A 22,023-nucleotide genomic window follows, 5' to 3' on the forward strand; every position below is an offset into this window, starting at 1 on the left:
GCATGAGGTTGTTCCCCGCTTCACTCATAACTAAATTATGTCCACACCAATCTATCCTGGTTCGCCTACCCTAATGTCTCGGTATATACCAGATCGAGCGCTCAGCTTTCCTAGCAGCTTCGCTTGAGACTTCAACCTCGACCGTTACCGTGCTTGCATCTAACCGGCCAATGTTCCCTGCGTATTGTTCCCCAGGACGCAAAGGTCTTAGCACAGGTACGGCTGATGCCGACGTCGATGCCGACGCCGATGCTGACGGCCTCTCGTCCGACGACGAAGCAGAACACGCTGCTTCTAATGTCGGTCGTCTCGGTTTTGATGAACGTTCTTGGGTTACAGGCAGTTGTATTGGAGCGCCATTATTGCATACAGGTATACATGGAGGGTGCACGATGGTCTTCGTGCGTTTCTTCGGTGAAGTGCTGGAAGTCGTGGTTGTCGAGAAAGAGCTTGCACGCGTTCGATCGCTGGAAGAGGATATCGAACGGCTTGATGATGATGAACTTTGGTCGGCCGTGTATCCAGACGTTGCAGGCGAAGTGCCAAAGAGGCATAAGTAAGACATCTTGCGTGTCTATAAATTCAACTCAGGGAGGGAGTGTGATCAGTCGATTGCTATTTGCTTGCTAGCCGATGTCGTAGGACTTCCTCAAAGTCTCACTGGGACTAAGGTGTGTCGTAGGTTGTCGTTCGGGGTGAAACAGAGCGTCGTTGAGCGAGGTGCCTGCGCCTTCATTCGTTCAACCGATCTAGCGAGCCGGTCGAGTCTGCGTGGGTGTTGCGGAACATTATGGCGCTTTGGGGTCTGTGATGCAACCACTGTATCGTGAATGGACGTTATCGCTGAAGAGTAAGTGAATAGTGTCAGACAGCGTGAAGAAACGAAAAGCACAGGCGAGCTCTTTTGACACAGTCTCATTTGGTATAGTACTGTATCCACAGTGCTCGATCAAAAGATCCAGAAGCTGGCTAATACCAGTCATACCCATAGTAGTAGCAACGTTCACCTGGGAATAATAACGCCTTTCCAATGCCAAACGCCAGCGGCTATGCATCCCTCCAGTCAATGCAATCGCTATGTCGGAACCCATAAAATCATAATACAATCGTGTCGTGTCATTTTGCGCCATTCCCATGCTAAAACGCCTGAAGATCCCAACTTTTGCTTGCGTCGGTCATCGTTGCATGTACATGCCGGTGGTGACCATAACATTGCCATAGCGCTCGTTAGCGCGCCAGAGGTACTTTAGGAAAACGATAGCTTTCAGGTAGACTTTCATAATGCGCCTCCGTCGGACGCGATCGGCTTCCAGAATTTTGCGCAGTGCCTTGGAGACAGCAAAAGGTGAGGCGACCTTCCGGGATGGTGACTGGATGATGGCGGGCCACGACGTCGCTCGGGTCAGCGTCGGCGGACTCAGGTCGGAAACCTCGGGTAAGAAAGCCGCTGGAGTCTCGGGCGCGTCGTTCAGTGAAGCAGGACCAAATTGGGCGTCGAGAGGTTCATACTCGAAGACTTCTGGGATGCTTCCAAGCGTGGGAGAGAAGGCCGCTGAGCGGGGAGTGCCGGGTTGGTGTGACATTTGGGTGGTAGTATTTTCTTTTGCTGGTGGTTGTCCTCTTCTTGGTGGTGAGGGACGGGCGGGTTGCTGTTGCTGCTTGGGTGCGCGTGGTGAGAGTTGGATGGAGGGTTGGCTGGCTGGCCAGAGCGGAACGGAGAAACGCCTAAACATGGAGCCCGTTTGTTTTGCTGACTGATTGAGGAGAGCGTCGCATCGTTGCGGTGAAAACAGCAGCATGTCGGACAGTGAATGTGTTGCACGACGAGGCTGAGGTGAGGACGAGATTGGGAAAACGAAGGAAAGTAGAGCGCTGGCGGCACCGCGGATTAAGGCTGACTTTCACCCATTGTTAGTCGTGTGTATAAACAGTTAATCCCCGCTTTTGCAGGACGGGAAGGGCACTAGGCACTGGGGCCCAATGATGTTAGCATACGGGCGACGGTGATCGTGTGGACAAACGCGTTTGTTTTGCAGACAACACACTGGCAAGCCACTTCCCGTGGTCACACGAGCTGGGAGCACGCTGACCTTTGACGAGAAGACGCGCCGCTGCTGCCTCACACTCCTGATTGCTTCGCGAGGAGGTGAATATTACCCCGCTCAGGCATTGTGCGATTGTAGATGAGGCATGACGTCGCTATGGAAAAAGTTTGGATCGAGAGATCGAGAACTCACATCAACCGGCGCAGAAGCCGCCAACGGTAACGCTAGCGTCTAGCCCAATCACGCGTGAGACGCCCCTTCCTGTCCCCAACTCCTTCACACCACCATTGACTGCCTCTACCACATGGCCAGGGTGATACGCCGTCTGTGTGCAGCCGCCTGATGCAGCGCATCGCAGATGCAAGCGTGCGTGTCCTTTGGTGCGTCACCGGGTAGTCAGAGCCCTGCCATGTCGCTTTCAGCTGGCTTGTCCTCCGCGGACTGCCCTTGCCGTGGCCTGCGTCTCACCGATGAGGCCATGCTCAGGCTTTGCACGTTTCACGGCGACGCCCAGCAAAGATAGGCATCAACTGAGCAGTAATCATCTTCTGCGCTGAGATAGATGCAGAAGGTCCTCGGCACCCTTGTACGGCGGTAACCTACCGCCTGCTTGGGATGCGGAGAAGCCAAAGCTATACAGCACCAAAGTTCCTCTCATCTCCCGCTGCAGGTCTGCCTGTCTGCCATCGCCTCTGCGACATCGCCTACGACGGATTCTTTCGCTTTTGCTACTACTCTGCTTAGCCGCCTCTAGCATCGACTAGGCTGCCTGACTCCGAGTCACCATCAGCAAAATGACGTACACCAGAAAGCAGGTCGTGACTTGCATCAGCGTGCTAGTGAGGTCTCGTACGGTGCGAGCTTTCACGTGCTCGTTCTAACAATATCCAGTATCTCGTCATCGCAACCGCGCTCGCAGGGTAAACTCACATCGTAACCGACGATGCTAGAACCGCGCTAACACGTCTAGGTGGGCTGCCTCCCGCGCGAACGCTCGTTCTGTGCCCATCTCCGACACATTGACCGGCTTCACTACGGCTCTACCCATCGTCTCAGGCCTCCTGCTCGAGTGCGGCTATGACTTCACGCGTCGGCAAGAGCGTCGCAAGCATCTGGCGCGCGGTGAGATCCAGCGCCCGCCACTCGTAATCATCGCGAACACGCTCATCTTCATCTACTCGTCGGTCGTCATTACCCTCGTCGGCACTCATGCCGCGCCGCCTTCTGGATTAGACTGTGGATTGCGCGAGCGCTGGCAGACGTTGTTCAAGCACAAGGATGCGAGTGCCATCCGACAGATCCAGGATGCCTTTGAGTGCTGTGGCCTAGCCAACGCGCGCGACATGGCGTGGCCTTTTCCAGACAAGACACACAAGGCCGACGCATGCCAGATCACGTATGCTGGCAGAGCTGATGGATGTTTTAGATTCTGGAAGGCTGAGGAGCAGGTAGTTGCCGGCATGCTCATGTCCGTTGTCGGCATGGTTTTCATCTGGCAGGTACGTAGTGGGGGTTACAGCGCTCCGAGACGCCAATGCTAATTCAACTCCCTAGATCCTTATCATCGCCATCCCCACACAGAAAGAGTCGTGGCTACATCGCATCGCGCCGGAACGTATCTCCCGCATGATCGCCGACGAGCGCAACGGCGACACCGAGCCTCGACGAGCCATCGATTACATACCCGGCTACAACAGCAACCGCTACTCTGACCGCATCGAGGAGGAGACCGAAGAAGACAGCCAGGACTCAGTTCGTGCTATTGAGGAGGGCAATCGCCGCCTCGATGGCGCGTTGCCAGGACATGTCGAGCGCGACCAGCAGCCTAGTGTCGAGAACGAATGGGCAAGGAACTAGGTCGTTGCACAAGTGCGAGCTGTGGCAGTTTGCAAAAACACGCTCGATGTTCGGGAAGCGGCATGGCACAAAATCGGGGTGCTAATTCCGCGAGAAACCGCAGCTCTGCGCATCTTGAGACTAGTCATCTCATCCTGACTGCGACTAGAAGCGGGAAAACAAAGGGCCAGTTGGGCTGGTCTAGCATCTCGTCTGGACGACCACGCCGTCCACGACTGCAGTGTCGTCTTAAGCATGTCTTTTCCGAGTCAGACAGTATGGGCTGTTCCAAACAATGCAACGAAGTGTCTTATATCGTCAACTATGACTATTTAGCGCATACTTTCGACCGCTTTCCTTCACAATGCACTTCAACCTCATTCGTATATACTCAAATCAACATGTTTGCTCACAGTGGACTGCTCGAGGCACACCGACAGAGCATTCTGATATACCTATATAATGTTCGACTCGCGAATCCTATATACCCGCAGACCCTCACAAACACCATATCACACGCACGTCACAGCGATGTCCTCCACCAAAAACACCACCACTTATCTGTGCTCGAACAGGCCACGCCTGAACAGTGTAAACACAGCCCACACCTTCGATGACATTCTCCCACCAGAGAGAATGACAACATGGGAAGACTTGGACGCCAAAAAGAAGGACAAAATGTCCCAAAAGGTCAAATCCAAGGTGGGGAGTACCGCAAAGTCCGCTTTGGCCAAGACCAAGGAGAAGTTGGCGGAGAGCAAGGTCAAGAAGGAGGCCAAGAAGGCTGAGAAAGAGGAGGGGAAGAAGACAAGGATCGATTCCGTAGTGGATTGATTTAATTGGTGGAGGAGGAGTGCATGAGGGCATGTAATGCGGTGAAACGAAGTTTGTTTGACAATTTAAATTCTGAGCTTGGTGATCACTGTATATTTCATCGAGTAAGCGCCCTAGTGGCTCTTATCGTTGCGTACGTGTCGACTCTCTTGAGGCGAAACTATCCACTCACTTCAGTGCTGATTATTGATAGCATGCAAGATTTCATTGACTATTGACTCAGGGCTAAGAGATGGGACGCCGTCTATGGTGCTCTAGCAATCTTTCTCGTCAGGATTGTTTGGTGATGAGAGCGTCGAATTGCTCTCGTAAATGATACCCTACGCGCTGTCTCTTTCTTTCGCTGCCATCCGGATCCCAGGCTATGACTCGTATTTGGTCTTCGATAGGTGATGCTTGATGTAGTTCTAACGCGTCGCTTACAGCTTCGTCGACGCAAGTAGACACAAGACTGGTACTTGGCTCATAGAAGATCTCCTCATCATTCTCCTGGAACTTGGAGTCTTCCCAATCAGATACATCCGCTTTCTCCAGACTCCTTACATGTCCTTCCGACGCTTCCTCGGTGTCTGTCGCCGTATCATCTTGGTCGAGTGGTGGAGGGTCTAGAGAGTGCCCCTGGTTGCTCTCGTGATCGTCGAGCTTTGACTCCTCTATAGGAATCGTCTCCACTATCGATAGATCATTGTCCTCATCTTTCTCGACTTCTTGTTGCGTTTGTTGAATGACTGGTTCGAGCAAGACATCGTCGACTGGCGGTATGGGTACAGGATGCATGGGCGGGGGGCTGACAACGTCTGCATCGTCATCGATCACTATGATGGCCTCATTCTCCGGGCTTTGGCTGGTGGTATCTTCAGGTCCAGAAGATCCATCAGCGGGTAGATCGGCATTGTACACACGTAGCCATGGCGCATGTGCTTGCTCAGTAGTACCACCGTGGTCGTCTGACAGCCGGTGCAAACTTCCGCTGACAGAGACCATAGGCATTTTGTGCTCGTTCACCGTGGCCTCCAGTAACGCAGCTTCTTGGCGCTCAAGCTCAGCTCTCTTTGCAGCAAACTCTGTCTTAATGTCCGCCAATCTTCCGTCCAGTAACTGCTTGTTGCGCACCAGTTCCTCGATAGCATCATGGGTCATCCGCCGTATATCCGTGAGGAATTTGCCGCATTTCTCGTTACGCAAAAGCTGCGCGAGAAGTACAGCATCGTTAAGATGCTGTAAGAGTCCACTGGATGACAGGCGAACTCGGTGGACGGCATTGTGTCGGAGCTGGATTATCGATTCCATAAGACTAGGCAAAGGCTTTACATCGTCGTCCATGTCGTCCAATTTGAATTCTTCACGGCAGATGAGTAATGTTCTGGCCCATTGATTGAGTTCGACTGCCTCTGCGCAGTCCCAGCCTTCTCGCTGCAAAAGCCCAACTAACCTCTCCTGAGCGAAACCGAAGCATGCCTTTTCAAGAGTGTATTGAACTTTGACGAGGGTGCGGTGCTGGTCCCAGAGTGGTAAGGCCACGGAATCGAACGATTGCGTGTGCGAGGTTGCTTGAACTCTTATAAGCATGGCTTAAGACTACGTTGATTCAACATACCATTATTAATCTTCTCCCCCTCTTTCCTAGCTTTGAGCCTGTCGCCGATGCCCATGAGTTCTTCGGGACTGTATGCACCTGTAACACGTGGTACAGCTGCTACACTATCTGCTGCAGTGCTGGACTCGGTGACTGCTGGCTGAATAGCCGATGCACTGTCCGTCACAGTCTGAGATACAGAGGCAGTTGATGAGCTGGGCTCATTCGAAAGGCCCCCAAAGACATCAGGAAAGCGTGTTTTCGCTTTCTCGGTTGAAGCAAAGATCTGGTTTCCTGACAGAGCGAAGGCTACCGCGGTAATACCTTCCACTCCATATCTTTGAACCAGAGGCGCAACCTTGGCGTCATATCTATACTTCTCAATATTCTTGCGAATCTTTTTTGCAGTGCTAGGCGGTGTTGGACCAATGCTGAAGATGTCCTTGAGCGCCAGGTACACTTGCTTCTCGGTCAACGGAGGGGCGGCCATGGTTCTTTATTTTGACTTTCAGATATAGAAGGAAGGGAAGCAGTGGTATTGTACATCGCGTGTCCGGCCTTCGTGGCTAGCTATATGCAAAGGCGCCTTAACCGCTGCGCCTCAATGTTGCCTTGAGGAGCTTGCGCATGAACATTCACTCAGCTGGCAATGCACCCCGCGCCTGGATGTCTTGCCCAGCGAATGATTGATCCGGGTTGACGCCATGTCTGTGGGCTAGACTGCGAGCCTCAGTTGTGGCTTGCTTTCCGACGTGGCTTCCTGGCGTAGAAAGCCGAACACGGATCACACTGCCGCCCATATTGAGGCTCAGTACATAGCAAAAGTCTGCCTGAATGGGTGGCTCGCGAATGGCTATCGTCTTAGGCGTGCGCATAATGCTCTAGCTGGTGTGTCGCGTCATACGAGTCCATCGCAATGGCAATGTGGTGGTGTTGGAGGAGGGAAGCAGGTGCGGGTGCGGGCCGGCGGCAGGAGCCCTGCTGATCCTTGAAATTCGCCGTTCCAGCCCCCCAAATTTGGCGCCCTCGTCTGACGCGACAACAAGACGGTCGGCGCGCCAAAGCATTGCTATGGGTTCACGTCAACCAAGGCAGAAACTGAACACCCTGGAGCCTACATTGAGGTTATGTTACCTCATCTGCTTGTCTGTAGACCTGTTCAGTTTGTACGTACCTGAGGTGAACTAGATCACATCCAGAGTAGCATCTCATTTGCGCAATGAGCTTTCGAAAGGTGCGCAACCCCAATCACACATCGGAGTCTTGCATATTGAAAGGTTTGATGAAATCGCGCTCCTAGGTCGCGATCATATCGTCTTATGAGCAAAGCTCAGCGCCTACATACCTATCTACACAACATCAACTACGCCTACTCCGCAACGAACGTGGAGCTATCCCAGCCATACACCTTCTTCAAGCGCCGGGAGTAGATGAAAAGACGTCGCCCCTCGATACTCGCCTGATGCGGCCGATGAAGCGTTAGGTTTCTACGCACTGACACCTTCTCGGGAGGAACGAATGTGTAAATTGAGCCGACTTTGGGATCAGTTGTAAAGCCGACGTCTGTCATGGCAGCTACAAAGGCGTCCCAACGTACTGGGCTATGAGCTGCTGACGATCTTGAGAACAACGACGATAAGACGGCGGCAGTGGAGGGTTTGACGTAGAAGGTCTCCTTTGATGAAACGGGCTGGTCATCTGTGGTGTGTTGTGGCGTTATGTCGTAGATGGGAGATTGCGCCGGTCGCGTCTTCTCCTTCTGCTTGCGCTGCTCAATGTTCGATGCTGGGGTCTCGGGGGCTGACGGTGCTTTGTATTCAGCTTGGCTTTGACTAGCTTTCAACTTTTGTTGCTCGTACTGTTGCTGAATGCTCGAAATACAGTCCGCAACCAGATCCTGGTAGAGAAAGCCGAGCTTGGTACCCGCCTTCTCAACGACATACTTATCTAGTGCTGCAAGAGCGCCTTCAGCCATGCCCGGCTCCAGCAAGTTGTCGATCGGAATGGCGTACTCGCCGAGGTCTATACCGTCTTTCAACGACCTCAACTCCTTGTCCAAAGCTGTGTAGCCTGGTACGAATGGCTGGCTTTTCTTGTGGTTCGGTGCGGGTAATTGCGCGACTAACGAAAGAGATTGGATGAAGGTGACGATGATGGCCAGGTCTCCGAGACAGTCGTATTCTCGTTCCGAGAGATTGTCTCGCTCTAGCGGATGGGCTCGATGGAGATCTTCTAGCTTCTGAAGCCACTGCGCAGCCCCGGACCAATTTGTATCCTCCTGGCAGAGTCGAAGCATGTAGTGTAACTGCGGGTTCTCTACTGTCAAAGACTCGGGGCTTCGCTTCAGCAAGATCCGCGGAACGTCGTCCTTCTGTACGGTCGACATGCGCTTGAACCACTTGCTGCCTCCCATGCCGACGGCCACACTACGTTTGAATCCATTCTGAGCGCGCAGATACTCCAAGTGGCAAGTGTTCGACAGCTCCTTGAGAATGGTCGCTCGGAATTGTTTGTCTGATGAATCCTTGAGCAAATCCATGAGACGGCCAATGTAGTTCCATGTGGTAGCGATCTTTACTGCGCTCTGGACGGCATCGAATACAGCACCGCTGATGTATTTATCTGTATGTACAGGTAACATGCGGCCCTTCTCGTCGGCGACAAGTTCCGGCCTACTGAAGAAGCAAAAGTTGACTTCATGGGCTAGAAGCGTAGGCTCAGTGGAGATCAGACTAATGAGATCCTCACGCGACGACACCTGATCGCGAGCCATGTCAACGAGGTCTGAGAGTTCGACCTTCTTCGGAGCCGAGTGTACGGACAACTTTGCTAGAGCTGCAGTCGCCTCGTCGGCTGGCTTCTTCGGGCGCTTCGTCTGGGTTCGCGTGGTAGACGCGGTATCGAGAATGTCTTCAATGCTGATGTTGAGTAGCTGCATCAGATTCACCTGTCGCATGAGAATTAGCTCGCCAGTAGCTTGGGGCACTATGACTTGAGCTTGTATGGCCGGCTTCATGTTTGCCAAAACCTCTTCCCGCTTTTCTGCGAGGATCTGGACCGATTCGCCGTAGCCATCCTCCGTCAAGAAAAGCGTGTAACAGTTCTTGAATTGGGCGGCGTCTTGGAGCCGTAGGTTCTTCCTCTGCATCATATCAACTATATGCGCGTGATCGCCTGGACGTCCATTGAACCCTGTCGCGTATTGGTCTTTGAGTGGCAGGGTTGCCCGGTGCTTTAGCATATCGAGGAAGAAGTTTGATGAAAGGGCAGTGATGTCGCGTATATTCCATTCGGGAATGAACTTGTAGACATTCTCTAAGCTCGTATCTTCAGCATGCTTCAGGACAGCGCCATCACGAGAGCCAGCCTGCATGATCTTCTTGCGTTGTTCTTGGCTAAGCGAACGCCACCTTTCTTCGATGCGGGGGCCATGCTGTCGGTATTTGTTGGCAAGATCGCGATGGAGTTCCCTGAGTGTCTCGTTCATTTTGTCTGCGTTGGTGGGAGTTGGGCGTGGGAAGTGTGATTTGCCGGGGGTTTTGTCGCGGGTTGATCCAAGTACCACGCTAGAAATCGCTGTCAGCCGGACTGCACTAAGCCTATCTTGTCTTGGAGCGGTTGATCCAAGTCGTTCACGAGTGAGAGGTATCTCCAGGGCTGCGGTCAACACAATCATTGAGTTTGGATATCGTGAGCCTGATTGGAGGCAAACGATTAAAATATTGAGTTGAGCCATAGTCCGATAGGCAGATCACGCACCTTGCGGCAGTCATGTTACGGCAGTGCTGCAAGCCACCTTACGCCACGAGCAGAATATGTGTACATTGTGCTTGTGTGTTGCATCTAGCGCAGCCTATCGGAAATGCTTGAGTTCTGGTTGGCGCGTGGGCGGACCAAAATCTAGCGTGTAGGCGCAATCGAGATAATTAAGGGTCTTTGAGCTGAGGACAGGTTCTGTATAAGGTACATGTCTCTCAATAATTAACAGCCATTTTGGAAGCGCCGTGCTACCCACACGACAGCTATGTCGCATGTTTTGGATCATGCATATGAATATCAAAGGCTCCCGCCATGCTCTGAATTCTGCAACTCAGATTTCTGATCAGTGAGATCGGTTTGTTCTCCATCCCTTGCTCGCATGGATTCGCACTGCGGCCGTCGGTCTTTGACGGCGTCTATGGCCTTTTTCGTCTCCATCTCTGCAATTCCAACATCGTCGAAGAAAGACACAATGCACCAGAGATCAACTATCGGCTCCGACAACCTCAATGGTCGTATGTCCACGGAAGCTATCATTGGCCTTATTGGTGTGGTTGTAGCCGTGTTGGGAATCGCCTCTTCGCTAGCGTGGTCCAAGCGGAGGAAGTCGCGCAGCGGATCCCGTCGCAGTCCTACCCCAGATGGTGCGTTCTCATGCTGCACTCTTCCCACTTCAAAAGACGGCGAAGCTGACATGGAGGCTTTTACTCAGAACTGATAAATTTCAACTATCCGACGTATGGCCATGCCTTCACACCGTTGCAATCCGCCAGTACCTGGGCGCGCACAGCTAGCGATGGCGAACAGGCACCGTCGCATGAACAGTATTATCATGTGCACTATGAGCGATTGACGGTACGAGGCTCGCTAAGATGATAGGTGTCGAGAAGGCCGAGGCAGCATGGTTTTGAGGGTTCCAAGGTTGATTCACGGTCGACAGCAGTGTTGCATTTTCAGAAGTCTACCCACCGTATTACTATGGCATTCTATCATTCTCATTGAAAGCCCATTGCACGCTCTCCGTTGCCAAGTATGAAGCGTTTACAAGCCGGGGCTACACAGCAGACTAGCATGGGCGGCGAACTTCAGATACGGCTCGTCCGGGGCCGCGACGTGGAGACATGGTGAAAAAAGAAGCGGTATCGTCTTTTGTCCCGTGCTGGAAGTGTATAGTCTAGTGCCGAAGCAAGCGTGGCCTTCCAAGTTTGGGAGCAGAAGACGGAAGAAATTGCCGCCGCGGGGTCTCTTGCCATCGCTGCACCTTCTTCGTGCACGGTCTTGGTGCCGGATCTTCGCCTTGACGCTGGCGTATTTTACCACCCAAAACCTCCTCCGAGCCCCGCACAGTCTTGTTGGCACCTGTTTGAAGGACGCCGCCCGCATGTTCTCCACACTGGCGTGCATTGCATTGCGAAAACCTCCTCCGAACTTTGTACGAACGCTGTCTAGCCAATCAGAGGCCGAGCCGAAGATGGACAAAACATCTACGAAAACCTCCTCCGAAGAGGCACGAGAATTAGTGATCTTCCCACAATTCGTATAAAATGTCTTCCTCAGAGTGCTCACACCGCGCTCACACCATTCCACTATCTCTCTCTTTCTTGCTATCTCAAAGTATCAAGATCTTTGCTCATTTTTTAATCGCTTCAAGATGGCTCCTCACAGACTGCAAGTCGCTGTTGCCGGTCTGGGCCGCATGGGCGCCCGACACGCTTTGAACATCTTGAACAAGACCCCCCGCGCTGAGCTTGTCGCCGCATTCTCTCCAGATCAACAAGAGCTCAAATGGGGCAAAGAGCACCTCGAGCCATACGGCGTGACACTCTACGACGACTACAAGAAGATGCTCGCGCACAAAGGTCTCGAAGCTGTAGTGATCGGCACTGCAACCTCGGTACATGCTGAGGAGACTCTCCAAGCTATCGAGAAGGACCTACACGTCCTTTGCGAGAAGCCTCTCTCCACCAGTGTTCAGATTTGCCAAGACGTCGTTGACGCAGCTGCGAAGAAGCCGCATCTCAAGGTCATGTGCGGGTTCTCCCGACGTTTCGACGACAGCTACCAAGATGTTGCGAAGAAGATTGAGGAAGGCGCAATCGGCAGACCAACTGTTGTCCGGTCACAAACCTGCGACAGGCAACACCCTGACCCAGGTACGAAATGGAATAACTCATATCTTGATGAGCTGTTTACTGACTGTCTCGCCTAGACTTCTTCGTTCAGTACGCTGCATGGTCTGGCGGTGTCTTCGTCGACATGTCCGTGCACGACATCGATCTAACTCTATGGTACTTCGGCTCCAACGTGGTACCCAAGTCCATCTCCGCGAACGGTGTTGTCGCCATCCTGCCAGGCCTCAAGCAACACAAGGACTACGACAACGCCGTCGGTATCGTCGAGTTCTGGGACGGCAGAATCGCACACTACTACGCCTCTCGCATGATGACGCACGGCCAAGAGGATGTCACGGAGATCATCGGTACCGAGGGAAAGTTGACTGTCAACCTCAACCCCCAGAAGAACCTCGTCAACTACTACTCCAAGGCTGGTATCACCCGAGAGGTACCCAGCGACTACTGGGGCCGATTTGAGCCTGGCTTTGTCAAGGAAGCGAACGAGTTCACTGCGGCGTGCTTGGATAACACCCCGGTGCCATTGGAGTTTCAGAACGCTGTCAAGGCTGTGCAGATCGGAGCTTGGTTACAGGAGGCGCTCGTCAGCGGGAAGCAGATCCGATTTGACGAAAGCGGCAAGCGTATCGACCGCGCAAACTTGTAAATGCCAACTGAGAGCATTGCGAAATTGTGTTCAAGTCAGACATCAATTGATTACCCTCCTCAGAAGGATGTGAGGCATTCATGGGCATGCTGGGAGTCGCACGTTTTCAGAGCTGCCTGACCATTATCTTTGAGAAGTCATGTCTATTGTTTGAGCAATACCCGTAATATTGTGCTTGCCATCAGGACATTATGCGATTGATCCAAGAAGGGATGAAATCCTAGACCGATTGGTTAATCACCATAATCTAACGCGTAGTGAGGTCGAAACTCGACAGATGTTTGTGGGTAGATAGAATGCCAACAAAATGTAGTCGTCAACCCCTGCAATACCCGCAAGTGAGCACATGGGTGGTCTTTGAGTGCGGTATACACATGCGCAGACTACATTGAGCTGCTTTCTACTTAACTGTCAGTATATTTCATGCCGCGGGTAATTCCAGGGTCTTTAGCCAGTTAAGCTTTCCAGCCTGCAGCGTTCACACACGATCTGAGCGTCTTTAGCCATGTAAGCTTTTCCGTCTACAGCGCTCACACAAAACCATAAGCGTCTTTAGCCAGGTAAGCCTTTTCAGCGTTCGCCCAGAACTGGGGGGCTGTTTAGCCATTTAAGCTTTCAGAGTTCCGAGCATCTACCAATTAACACAAGCCACCCCGCCAAAGAGAAAAGGACGAGCTTAGTGTCAGCGGCCGTTCGAGTTGAGACACGGCTTTTCTGAAGCTGAGGCTGAGGCTGAGGCAGAACGGACAATTTCACACTCAATGAGGCACGCATAGATATATGTCGTGTGCTCTCCCTCACTTGACGATGGCTCTCCTCCGACTTTGATCTCTTCCCTCAGAACCGTGTCTTCTCAAACCTTTACTTAAATTTCGCCGAGCAATCATTTGCTACTACTCAGAACACCGTCAGTCGGTATGCCAGGTTCTACTACGTTGCACGTGATCACTCTTACTCCGAAGTTCTTTGTTACTGCACTCTTGATCATCCCAAATCGGTCTGCAAGCACTTTCGCAGGCCCGATTCCCTCGCAAACCTCCACTACCCTGGGCGTGCATCAAACGCCCTGGTCAAAACAAGACGTTTTCACTCTTGTCGGAGTCTGCATCGCACTCGTCACTGTCTTTATTGGCCTAGCTGGGGTTCTTGTTTCGTCGCCTGAGCTACGAGTGAGGCTGTACAAGCGCTTTCAATGGCTGCAGAGGTCTCCCAAGTGGCGCAGTAAGCACTCCTCGTTCATGATACACTGAGACAACAAAGCTGACAGTGGCAAGGTCATGAGCCGTCCAATATACTATCGTCAAAACATCGACCTTCCAGCATCAAGAATTGGAAGATGAAGGATCATAGAGAGATACACCGGCAGCTACAAGAGCGCTACGATGAGCTGTTACGGACGCGAAGGGGAGGGTTCTGAGCCACGAAGCTTGGCCCAGGTGACTTGAGATAGCAATCGAGGCGATCAGATTTGAAAGCTATCTATGGCGTTGCACGAATATTATGAAGTTTGAGAGCTTACAGCAGCCTACATTACAGCATAGAGTAAACTCATGTGATCGGGTTTGGAAGGCGACTGGACGCGAGGAGTTTGAGGAATATGGGTAAAAGCTAGTGGAAAAGCGAGTTTGTGGTAGTCTCGCTTCCGACCCTACCTGGCCTGGCTTTGTCGCTTAAAAGTTTGTATTTTATCTGGATAAGGCTGTGCGTCTTCCTGAATCGAGCGGTTTCAGAACCCTGTCTGAAAATTTGTTGTCTTGATGGATTAGTGTGGCAAGGTGCAGAACATCAACTATCCTCAGTTTAAACGCCATCTCAATAGGTAGGGCATCGTAAGCTTACAAAGGGTCATGGAGCTGCTACGTGTGGTGCCTTAAGCACAGCTGTCATGTGCATGCAGATCATCCCGGTAAAAGCCAATCAGTGCGATATGGGAAGCGCAGCATCGGGACTTGAGGCGTACGGGACCTTCGCTGATACGCCCCAGTTCAGATCTGCTAACCCTCTTGAGGCCTAAACCCCTCGAGGCACACTCCAGGCTGCCTCGACCGTCTCGACGACCGCCCTCATTTCAGACCGGAACATCGTGATGGCAATAGTATATAGAATTGCTTCGACGATGCCACAATATTGCTTTGGAGCAGTAAAGAGTCTCATAAGTTCTTTGTAACTGTCAGCATTTGTTCACTCAAAATTACCTCCGATATCAATTCTCTGTTCCTAGCCGTCGGGGTCGAATTCAAGGCTCGTCATTGCTTCCCTTCCCAGCAACCCGCCCGCGCTCTGACAGACAACTACTCACACCCAGCACTGGATATAAGCTATGACATCATTCGCTGTGTTATTCGCGCTGTTTTCTTGTAACTGCGCTGAAGCAGTGTCAGTACCATCTGGTCGCGATGGCTTATTATCTACTGCACCCAATACAATTCGAACAGGGTGGTCGCGACAAGACACCATTACCCTTATCGGAGTCTGCGTTGCAGTCCTTGGTATCCTCATCGGTGTGTTGATCGCTTCGCCCCAATTACGCGAGTGGCTGTGCATACCCTTCCGCCGTAAGCTGAACCCATATCTATAACAACGGACTTCGCTGAAACTAACTTTCCCCTTCGCAATAGACTGTACGATCCAAATACGACGCAGAAGAATGCGACAAGCAGATGAAGCTAGGCGACGGCTACGGGAAAGATACGAAGACTATGCCAGATTCAACGAGTTCCTGGAAATTGTGGGGTAGTCAGCACTGACCGCTGCACACAGCAGGGAGGCTGAGCTGCTAGATGTGCGGAAGAAGCTGTAACCTGATGGCAGCGGATGGAAGGACTGGCTTCGCGTTGCATACAAGGGTGTCCAAGGGGGTCATGTTTTTATTCGAATACTTGTCAGCTTGAGTTCCAATCAAATGTCCCTTCGACACTCTCAAGAACATTGTCCCCCCAGCCCCCCTCCACAGGTGGCATCGCTGTTCTGAAGTAGGTGCTGATAGTTGTCAGGCTTCCACTATCTGTTCGTCGGATGCGCGGCACATAAGCCGTAGCGAGAACGCTTGATGAGCATTGTGCGAAAACTGTCGTTGCTTAGATGCCGTGTTGTGCGATCGAGACTGCGTAATGCTGGGTATTGTTCGACATGTTTGCCCGTGATCTCTGATGCAATCTGCGTTGAAAATTCACCGTCACCATTTTACGCTGAGAACACCCTGGTATCTTCTTGAGCATGTTTGCAAAGAAGCAAAGAGTCGACGAGGCTGGTCCTGCGGATGAAACATCGGTTAAGCTTCTTCGAAAAGGTCACACCTGGTATAATAGAAGGACCTAAACAGCTAATGTGTATAGAGTCCCAAGGCAATGCAGACATCTAGAAAATATACGTTCAAGGTGTTCCTTGGGCGAGGCGATCGTACGAGTACCAGCAACATGACATCGTGAGTGGGAGATTGTAAGTACGCTGACGTCGATCCTGCTATAATTAGGCCCGGGGTGCCTGACTGTGGGGTGACTAATGCAACGTGCCGTGTGAAGCTCTTCATCAAGGCAGGATCGTGGGTACCTGTTCGGGAAGGCGGATGTACGATGATGACGATGTTCGTATTGGACGCCTAGAGTCGTATATAAGAGTGGAGGGCTTGTCGGTGAAAGAAGATCCCATCTCTTAGGCACCAACAAGTACTTCGAACCAATTTTCATTATGCACTTCACACAAACCGCTTTCGCTGCCATTGTGGCAATCACATCTTCAGCCGCTGCATCTCCCCTGGCGGCCCGTCAGAGTGCGCTTCAGGACTGGCAAGTCACCAGGGTGAATGTCTACACGCCGTCGGGACGCCCTGGTAGCTATCCATGGGCTTCCATCACAGCCGACGTGACAGACCCCAACGTGATCGATCTTGGTCCTGCAGAATTCGATAATACCACCGTCACCGCGCCAGCTGGAAGTCAAGGACTCGTACGTCTAAATTTCCTGTCTCTTACTCCAGTACATTTGCTGACGTGTCCCTAGAATTGCAAAGCGCAATGGTATACCAATGGCGAGAACCCCCTAGACCGGACTTGGCCGTGCGATGGCACATCCGATGGCTACTGGGTCATGAACGTCCTGGAGGGAAGCGATGGTTTCGGAACTCGCGACTTCACCCTGAAGTTTACCCACGTAGCCGACGTCAAGTACCAGGGTGCGCAGTACACGGCGACGTATGAAGCGGAAGGTTACTTCACGGGCAGCCAGAACCTCGCTGGTTCATGTGGTGGAAGTGGAGTCTGCAGCTTTGGCTTGAAGGGCGAGGCGAAACCTTTTGCGATTACCCCAAAGAAGCTATAGAGGTTGGGAGGTGAGAGCTTGGAAGGGATGATAGAGGTGACAGGATTCCCGTAGCTAGCATACCTGTGCAATGTATTAGTCAAGCTATGCTAAAGAGCCGTCCGCGAGATGAAATGCCAATCCAAACCTCAACATGCTTCCAACAAACCTCAACTTCGCCCCCAAGTCATGCGTGTAAGGGTATGGTAACCTCTTCACTCGTAGATGCGGGATAGCGTGGTAAGATATCGCCGCATGTTCTCAGGCGACACAGTTACAGTTTGTGCTTTGCATGGCCTTACGATGCATCATGGTGATCTTATTCCCGTGCTGCTCGCCGTGGAAGGATGACGATCCATTGACGTCTTCACTCGGCGATCGACATCGCCCATTGCTGCTGGACATGACTGGAAATCATAAGGACGTTGCGCGACTCCAGGATTTCGTAGAAGTGCCGTGGTCAGAATGCGCACTCTTAGTTGTACGCGCCATCGGAAGTGGCCGGCGAAGCTATCGGGGACGCGCTTGCTATCACGCATCAGCATCGCGACTTCCGTCAGTTGCCGGCGCACTCCGTCAGCAGCCCCAGATATCCATGAATCCCTCTGAAAATCATTACCACGGCGATACTGCGCAGAGATATTTCGCGTCTACTCGTCTTCTAGCCCACTGTTGCTCAGGGTTTGCTGTGCTGATCGGGCGAGTTAGTGCTAACGGGCTGGGTTATCCCCGCATCTCAGCTCCGGACTTGGCACCGTCACAAGCTTGGAGCTCCCCTCCCCCGAACGTGGGCCTGGCGTTTACCATTCACGGCCAGCCGACTAGCCTGCATCAGTCTGCCGACCCAGAAGATCCTCGGCCCAGACGTCAAGATGGGTGACGTCTGTATCATGAATATATTATCTGCCGACCGCCCAGCCCTCTCCGCACGCTGCATATCCCATTGCATTCCTCCCTTCGTACCTTGAGTACTTGAACATATCCATCAATTGTATCAGACATTTACATCTTTCACAATGGCAGCTAGCGCCGATAGTATCCTGCGGGAGGTCAACATCCTCGGCGACCTCAACGACCAGAACCGTCACATCCTCAGCAAGGACGCCTGTGTCTTCCTTGCGCTTCTCCACCGCACATTCAATGAGCGCCGGAAGGCGCTGCTTCAGCGACGAGTAATCCGACAAGCTGAGCTCGACAAGGGAAATCTTCTCGACTTCCTCCCAGAGACCAAGCACATCCGTGAGAACGATGCTTGGAAGGGCGCACCACCCGCGCCAGGTCTCGTTGACAGGCGCGTCGAGATCACGGGCCCGACAGATCGCAAGATGGTAGTCAACGCCCTGAACTCGAACGTCTGGACATACATGGCCGACTTTGAGGGTATGTATTCAATCCTGCGTGTGAAAGGGACGATAGCTAACCTTCACCAGACTCATCTGCACCAACATGGGACAACATGATCAACGGTCAACTTAACCTTTACGACGCCATCCGCAAGCAAGTCGACTTCAAGCAAGGCGAGAAGGAGTACAAGCTCCGCACCGACCGAACACTTCCCACACTCATTGCTCGCGCGCGAGGATGGCATCTTGAGGAGAAGCACTTCACCGTTGATGGAGAGCCCATTTCTGGTGGGCTGTTCGACTTTGGACTGTACTTCTTCCACAACGCACACGAGCTCGTCAAGCGCGGAGCGGGACCATACTTCTACCTGCCAAAGATGGAGTCGCATCTTGAGGCTAGGCTGTGGAACGATGCATTCAACCTGGCGCAAGACTACACTGGCATGAGGCGCGGAACCATTCGCGGTACCGTCTTGATCGAGACCATCACCGCCGCTTTCGAGATGGATGAGGTACGTTGAGCACACCACCAACAAATCTGGATTACACTGACTGCTACATAGATCATCTACGAGCTCCGCGACCACTCCTCAGGTCTCAACTGCGGTCGCTGGGATTACATCTTCAGCACCATCAAGCGCTTCCGCCAGAACCCCAACTTCGTCCTCCCCGACCGCGACTCCGTCACCATGACCTCGCCCTTCATGGACGCCTACGTCAAGCTTCTCATCAAGACTTGCCACAGGCGCGGCGTACACGCCATGGGCGGTATGGCTGCTCAGATTCCGATCAAGACCGACCCGAAAGCAAACGATGCTGCCATGGCCAAGGTGCGCGCCGACAAGCTCCGCGAGGCACGCGCTGGCCACGACGGTACATGGGTAGCTCACCCAGCCCTTGCGGCTATCGCGAGCGAAGTCTTCAACGAGCACATGCCTACGCCCAACCAGATGCACGTCCGCCGCGAAGACGTCCACATCACTGCCAACGACCTCCTCAACATGAACGTGCCCGGCAAGGTCACCGAGGACGGCATTCGCAAGAACCTTGACATCGGTCTCAGCTACATGGAGGCCTGGGTACGTGGTGTCGGCTGTGTACCCATCAATTACCTCATGGAGGACGCTGCTACAGCCGAGGTCTCAAGAAGTCAACTGTGGCAATGGACCAGGCACAACGTCGAGACTGCCGAGGGCAAGAAGGTGACCAAGGACTACGCGCTCAAGCTTCTGCACGAGCAGGCTAAGGCACTCAGCGACAAGGCACCAAAGGGCAACAAGTTCCATCTTGCGGCTAAGTACTTTGAGGGACAGGTCACTGGAGAGGACTACGCCGAGTTCTTGACATCGTAAGTTCAACACTCTCCTACTTGCTTGACAACACATGCTAACGATATCTCAGACTGCTCTACAATGAGATCACAAACGTAGGTGCGCCCAAAGGAGCCGCCAAGTTGTAGTCTACACTTTGCGTAACCTTCAGCTTTCTTTATGTCTTTGATATACCTTGTAACCTTATACCAATGTCCAGACCATGAGAGTCTGTAGCCAAAACGAATAAAGTTAATAAACCTCACGACCACTACCCTGCTTGCACCCCATAGCACTCAAGCATGTGAACGTAAGCTAACACGGCTACCACAGGTCGGTTCCCCGGTTGCGGCCTCAAAACTGTAGGCGGGCGTGTGCCGAGGTATGATCCAGGCGCTCGGATGTACAGTGTATGGACGGTAAAGATGGGCTTGGGAAGAAGCGCGATTAGTCTAGAGCGGAAGAGGGGGTGACATGTGAAAGGCCATTGCTCGAATAGTATATGACCAACACACACACAGTCCGTCCCAGCCACATCATCGGATGCTTTACTTGTGATATACACGGTACCACTGCGATAGCAATGTGCCTTGGATGTGTTAACGACGTCTGATGATTCCACAGCGGGGAAGTGTCTTGGTCATGTTGGGTCGACGATGAGGCGCAATGGAAACAAGAAGATCTGCGGACAAGAACTCGAAAGAAAAGAACGTTCACATGAACATTTGAAACCCATGATTCGTAGTCTCGTGGTATCTAGAGAAGTGGCGTTATCATGCCGAGTGCATTCAGTGTCCCGCGACTATGCAGACCAGATACATGACTAAACACCCATTTTGACCTGACCAATGCACCGAAGAAGCCCCAAATATCACCCTTACTTCCTGAGCAGACGCTGGTAGAAAGCAAGCTCCTCGCCCTCGAGGACGTAGCCGTCGCAGCGACCGCTCTGGCCGGGACGGGAAGAGACAGCGGCGTACAGACGACCGGCCTCGAACTGCTTCTCAACAGCGTTCTCGATCTTTCCTCCGTTCTTCAAGCGGTCGGCCTGCTTCTTGGAGACCGAGTTGGACTTCTTCTTGTCCTCCTCCTTCTCACCGGCCTTGGCCTGCCTCCTGCGGCCGAGCGAAGAGCCGTAGTGGGCCTCGTACCATTGTCGGAAGGGAGCGGCATCGATCTGGACGATAGCGGAGCGGGTCAGGGTGTTGGTACGGACGAGCTCGTTGTTGGAGGGGTGGTAGACGACACCGATGACACGGGTCTTCTTGGCGATGCCCTCGGAGCCCCAGGAGAAGTTGCCGGCTTCGAGACGAAGAGCACGGAACTTGCGGTTGCCGCCACGAGTGCGGACAAGATGAACACGCTTTGTGCCAATACGGGTATTGGCAGGCTGGCGGCCCTTCTCGAAAGCCCTGAAGCCATGTTAGACATGACTAGAGAAGCGATCGGGTTATGCATACCTCTTCTTGCGGTAGTATGCGCGCTTCGCACCGGACGCGGAACGCTTGTGGCGAGAGTCTCGTGAGATACTGGCGAGTGTTAGTGGCTGCAGCGGAGTGGGGGTGAGGGAAGGATAGATACCCCATGATTGCGGTTGTTCAGAAGACGCTGTGTCCACAATCAAATTAGCCTTTGCTCTCAGTTGCAAGTCGACGAAGCCGCAGCATTGTTCCAGCTGCCCGAAACGTCCTCCGCCTTGTACTGCCTGCTGTGGGAGTGTAGATATCGAGCGACTCGCGTGCGACCATACAATCCATTGGCGGAGGCTGACGGCGGCGGAACATTCGCGGGGCAGCGTCGATGTCGCAATGCTGAACGGCTCCGTATAATCGAGTAGAGGACGTTGTGTATAGCGTACCTGATGTCGGGTCTCCTGGTGCAATCTGTGTTGTCGTTGGGGTTAGTTGGCGCTTGTCAGAAGTCGAAGAGGAAATTCACGAAACTCATTTTCGCAGCTGCGTTGGTGCCAAGATACGCTAGCAGTAAGCGAGTCCTCCGCCGCCCCATCGCTCCTGCCATCGCCAGGACATCTCAACGAACATTACCAGTACACATCACTTATGCGTGATAGTTACAAGTACGGTCTGCGCTGTTGGGAGCTCGATCACCGCCGACGCGCGTAACCCCCGACCGAAAGACAAGACGACCAGGAACGGAACACCACGCAAAGCCATCAATCACCACACCTGTGGACAGCATGGGAACGTCAGCCACAGATGGTCATCAGAAGGTTTGTCGTCTGGCTA

General features: G+C 52.8%; 7 protein-coding genes across 7 annotated transcripts; 4 read left to right on the forward strand and 3 right to left on the reverse strand.

The window, feature by feature from the left end:
• Positions 1 to 2,839: 2,839 nt before the first annotated feature.
• J4E88_006023 (uncharacterized protein) lies at positions 2,840 to 3,902 on the forward strand (the record flags this gene model as incomplete). The annotated part of the gene is made up of 4 exons (XM_049399654.1): positions 2,840 to 2,884; positions 2,937 to 2,965; positions 3,016 to 3,544; positions 3,600 to 3,902. 4 exons carry the CDS (start codon positions 2,840 to 2,842, stop codon positions 3,900 to 3,902), a joined length of 906 nt encoding a protein of 301 aa, XP_049254667.1.
• Positions 3,903 to 4,245: 343 nt separating this feature from the next.
• Positions 4,246 to 4,715, forward strand: J4E88_006024 (uncharacterized protein; the record flags this gene model as incomplete). Its single annotated transcript, XM_049399655.1, has 2 exons — positions 4,246 to 4,264; positions 4,534 to 4,715. The coding sequence occupies 2 exons, from the start codon at positions 4,246 to 4,248 to the stop codon at positions 4,713 to 4,715; spliced, it is 201 nt and encodes a 66-aa protein (XP_049254668.1).
• Positions 4,716 to 4,985: 270 nt separating this feature from the next.
• On the reverse strand, positions 4,986 to 6,781 carry J4E88_006025 (uncharacterized protein; the record flags this gene model as incomplete). The annotated part of the gene is made up of 2 exons (XM_049399656.1): positions 4,986 to 6,265; positions 6,313 to 6,781. 2 exons carry the CDS (start codon positions 6,779 to 6,781, stop codon positions 4,986 to 4,988), a joined length of 1,749 nt encoding a protein of 582 aa, XP_049254669.1.
• Positions 6,782 to 7,660: 879 nt separating this feature from the next.
• J4E88_006026 (uncharacterized protein) lies at positions 7,661 to 9,778 on the reverse strand (the record flags this gene model as incomplete). Its single annotated transcript, XM_049399657.1, has 1 exon — positions 7,661 to 9,778. One exon carries the CDS (start codon positions 9,776 to 9,778, stop codon positions 7,661 to 7,663), a length of 2,118 nt encoding a protein of 705 aa, XP_049254670.1.
• Positions 9,779 to 11,701: 1,923 nt separating this feature from the next.
• On the forward strand, positions 11,702 to 12,828 carry J4E88_006027 (uncharacterized protein; the record flags this gene model as incomplete). Its single annotated transcript, XM_049399658.1, has 2 exons — positions 11,702 to 12,203; positions 12,260 to 12,828. The coding sequence occupies 2 exons, from the start codon at positions 11,702 to 11,704 to the stop codon at positions 12,826 to 12,828; spliced, it is 1,071 nt and encodes a 356-aa protein (XP_049254671.1).
• A 3,687-nt stretch (positions 12,829 to 16,515) lies between these two features.
• On the forward strand, positions 16,516 to 17,145 carry J4E88_006028 (uncharacterized protein; the record flags this gene model as incomplete). The annotated part of the gene is made up of 2 exons (XM_049399659.1): positions 16,516 to 16,773; positions 16,828 to 17,145. The coding sequence occupies 2 exons, from the start codon at positions 16,516 to 16,518 to the stop codon at positions 17,143 to 17,145; spliced, it is 576 nt and encodes a 191-aa protein (XP_049254672.1).
• Positions 17,146 to 20,654: 3,509 nt separating this feature from the next.
• RPS8A (ribosomal protein S8A) lies at positions 20,655 to 21,363 on the reverse strand (the record flags this gene model as incomplete). Its single annotated transcript, XM_049399660.1, has 3 exons — positions 20,655 to 21,189; positions 21,238 to 21,306; positions 21,359 to 21,363. The coding sequence occupies 3 exons, from the start codon at positions 21,361 to 21,363 to the stop codon at positions 20,655 to 20,657; spliced, it is 609 nt and encodes a 202-aa protein (XP_049254673.1).
• Between the last annotated feature and the right edge of the window lie 660 nt (positions 21,364 to 22,023).

This window comes from Alternaria novae-zelandiae, assembly GCF_023758075.1.
Source record: "Alternaria novae-zelandiae strain BMP 2774 chromosome Unknown scaffold_11, whole genome shotgun sequence".
Lineage (NCBI taxonomy): Eukaryota > Fungi > Ascomycota > Dothideomycetes > Pleosporales > Pleosporaceae > Alternaria > Alternaria novae-zelandiae.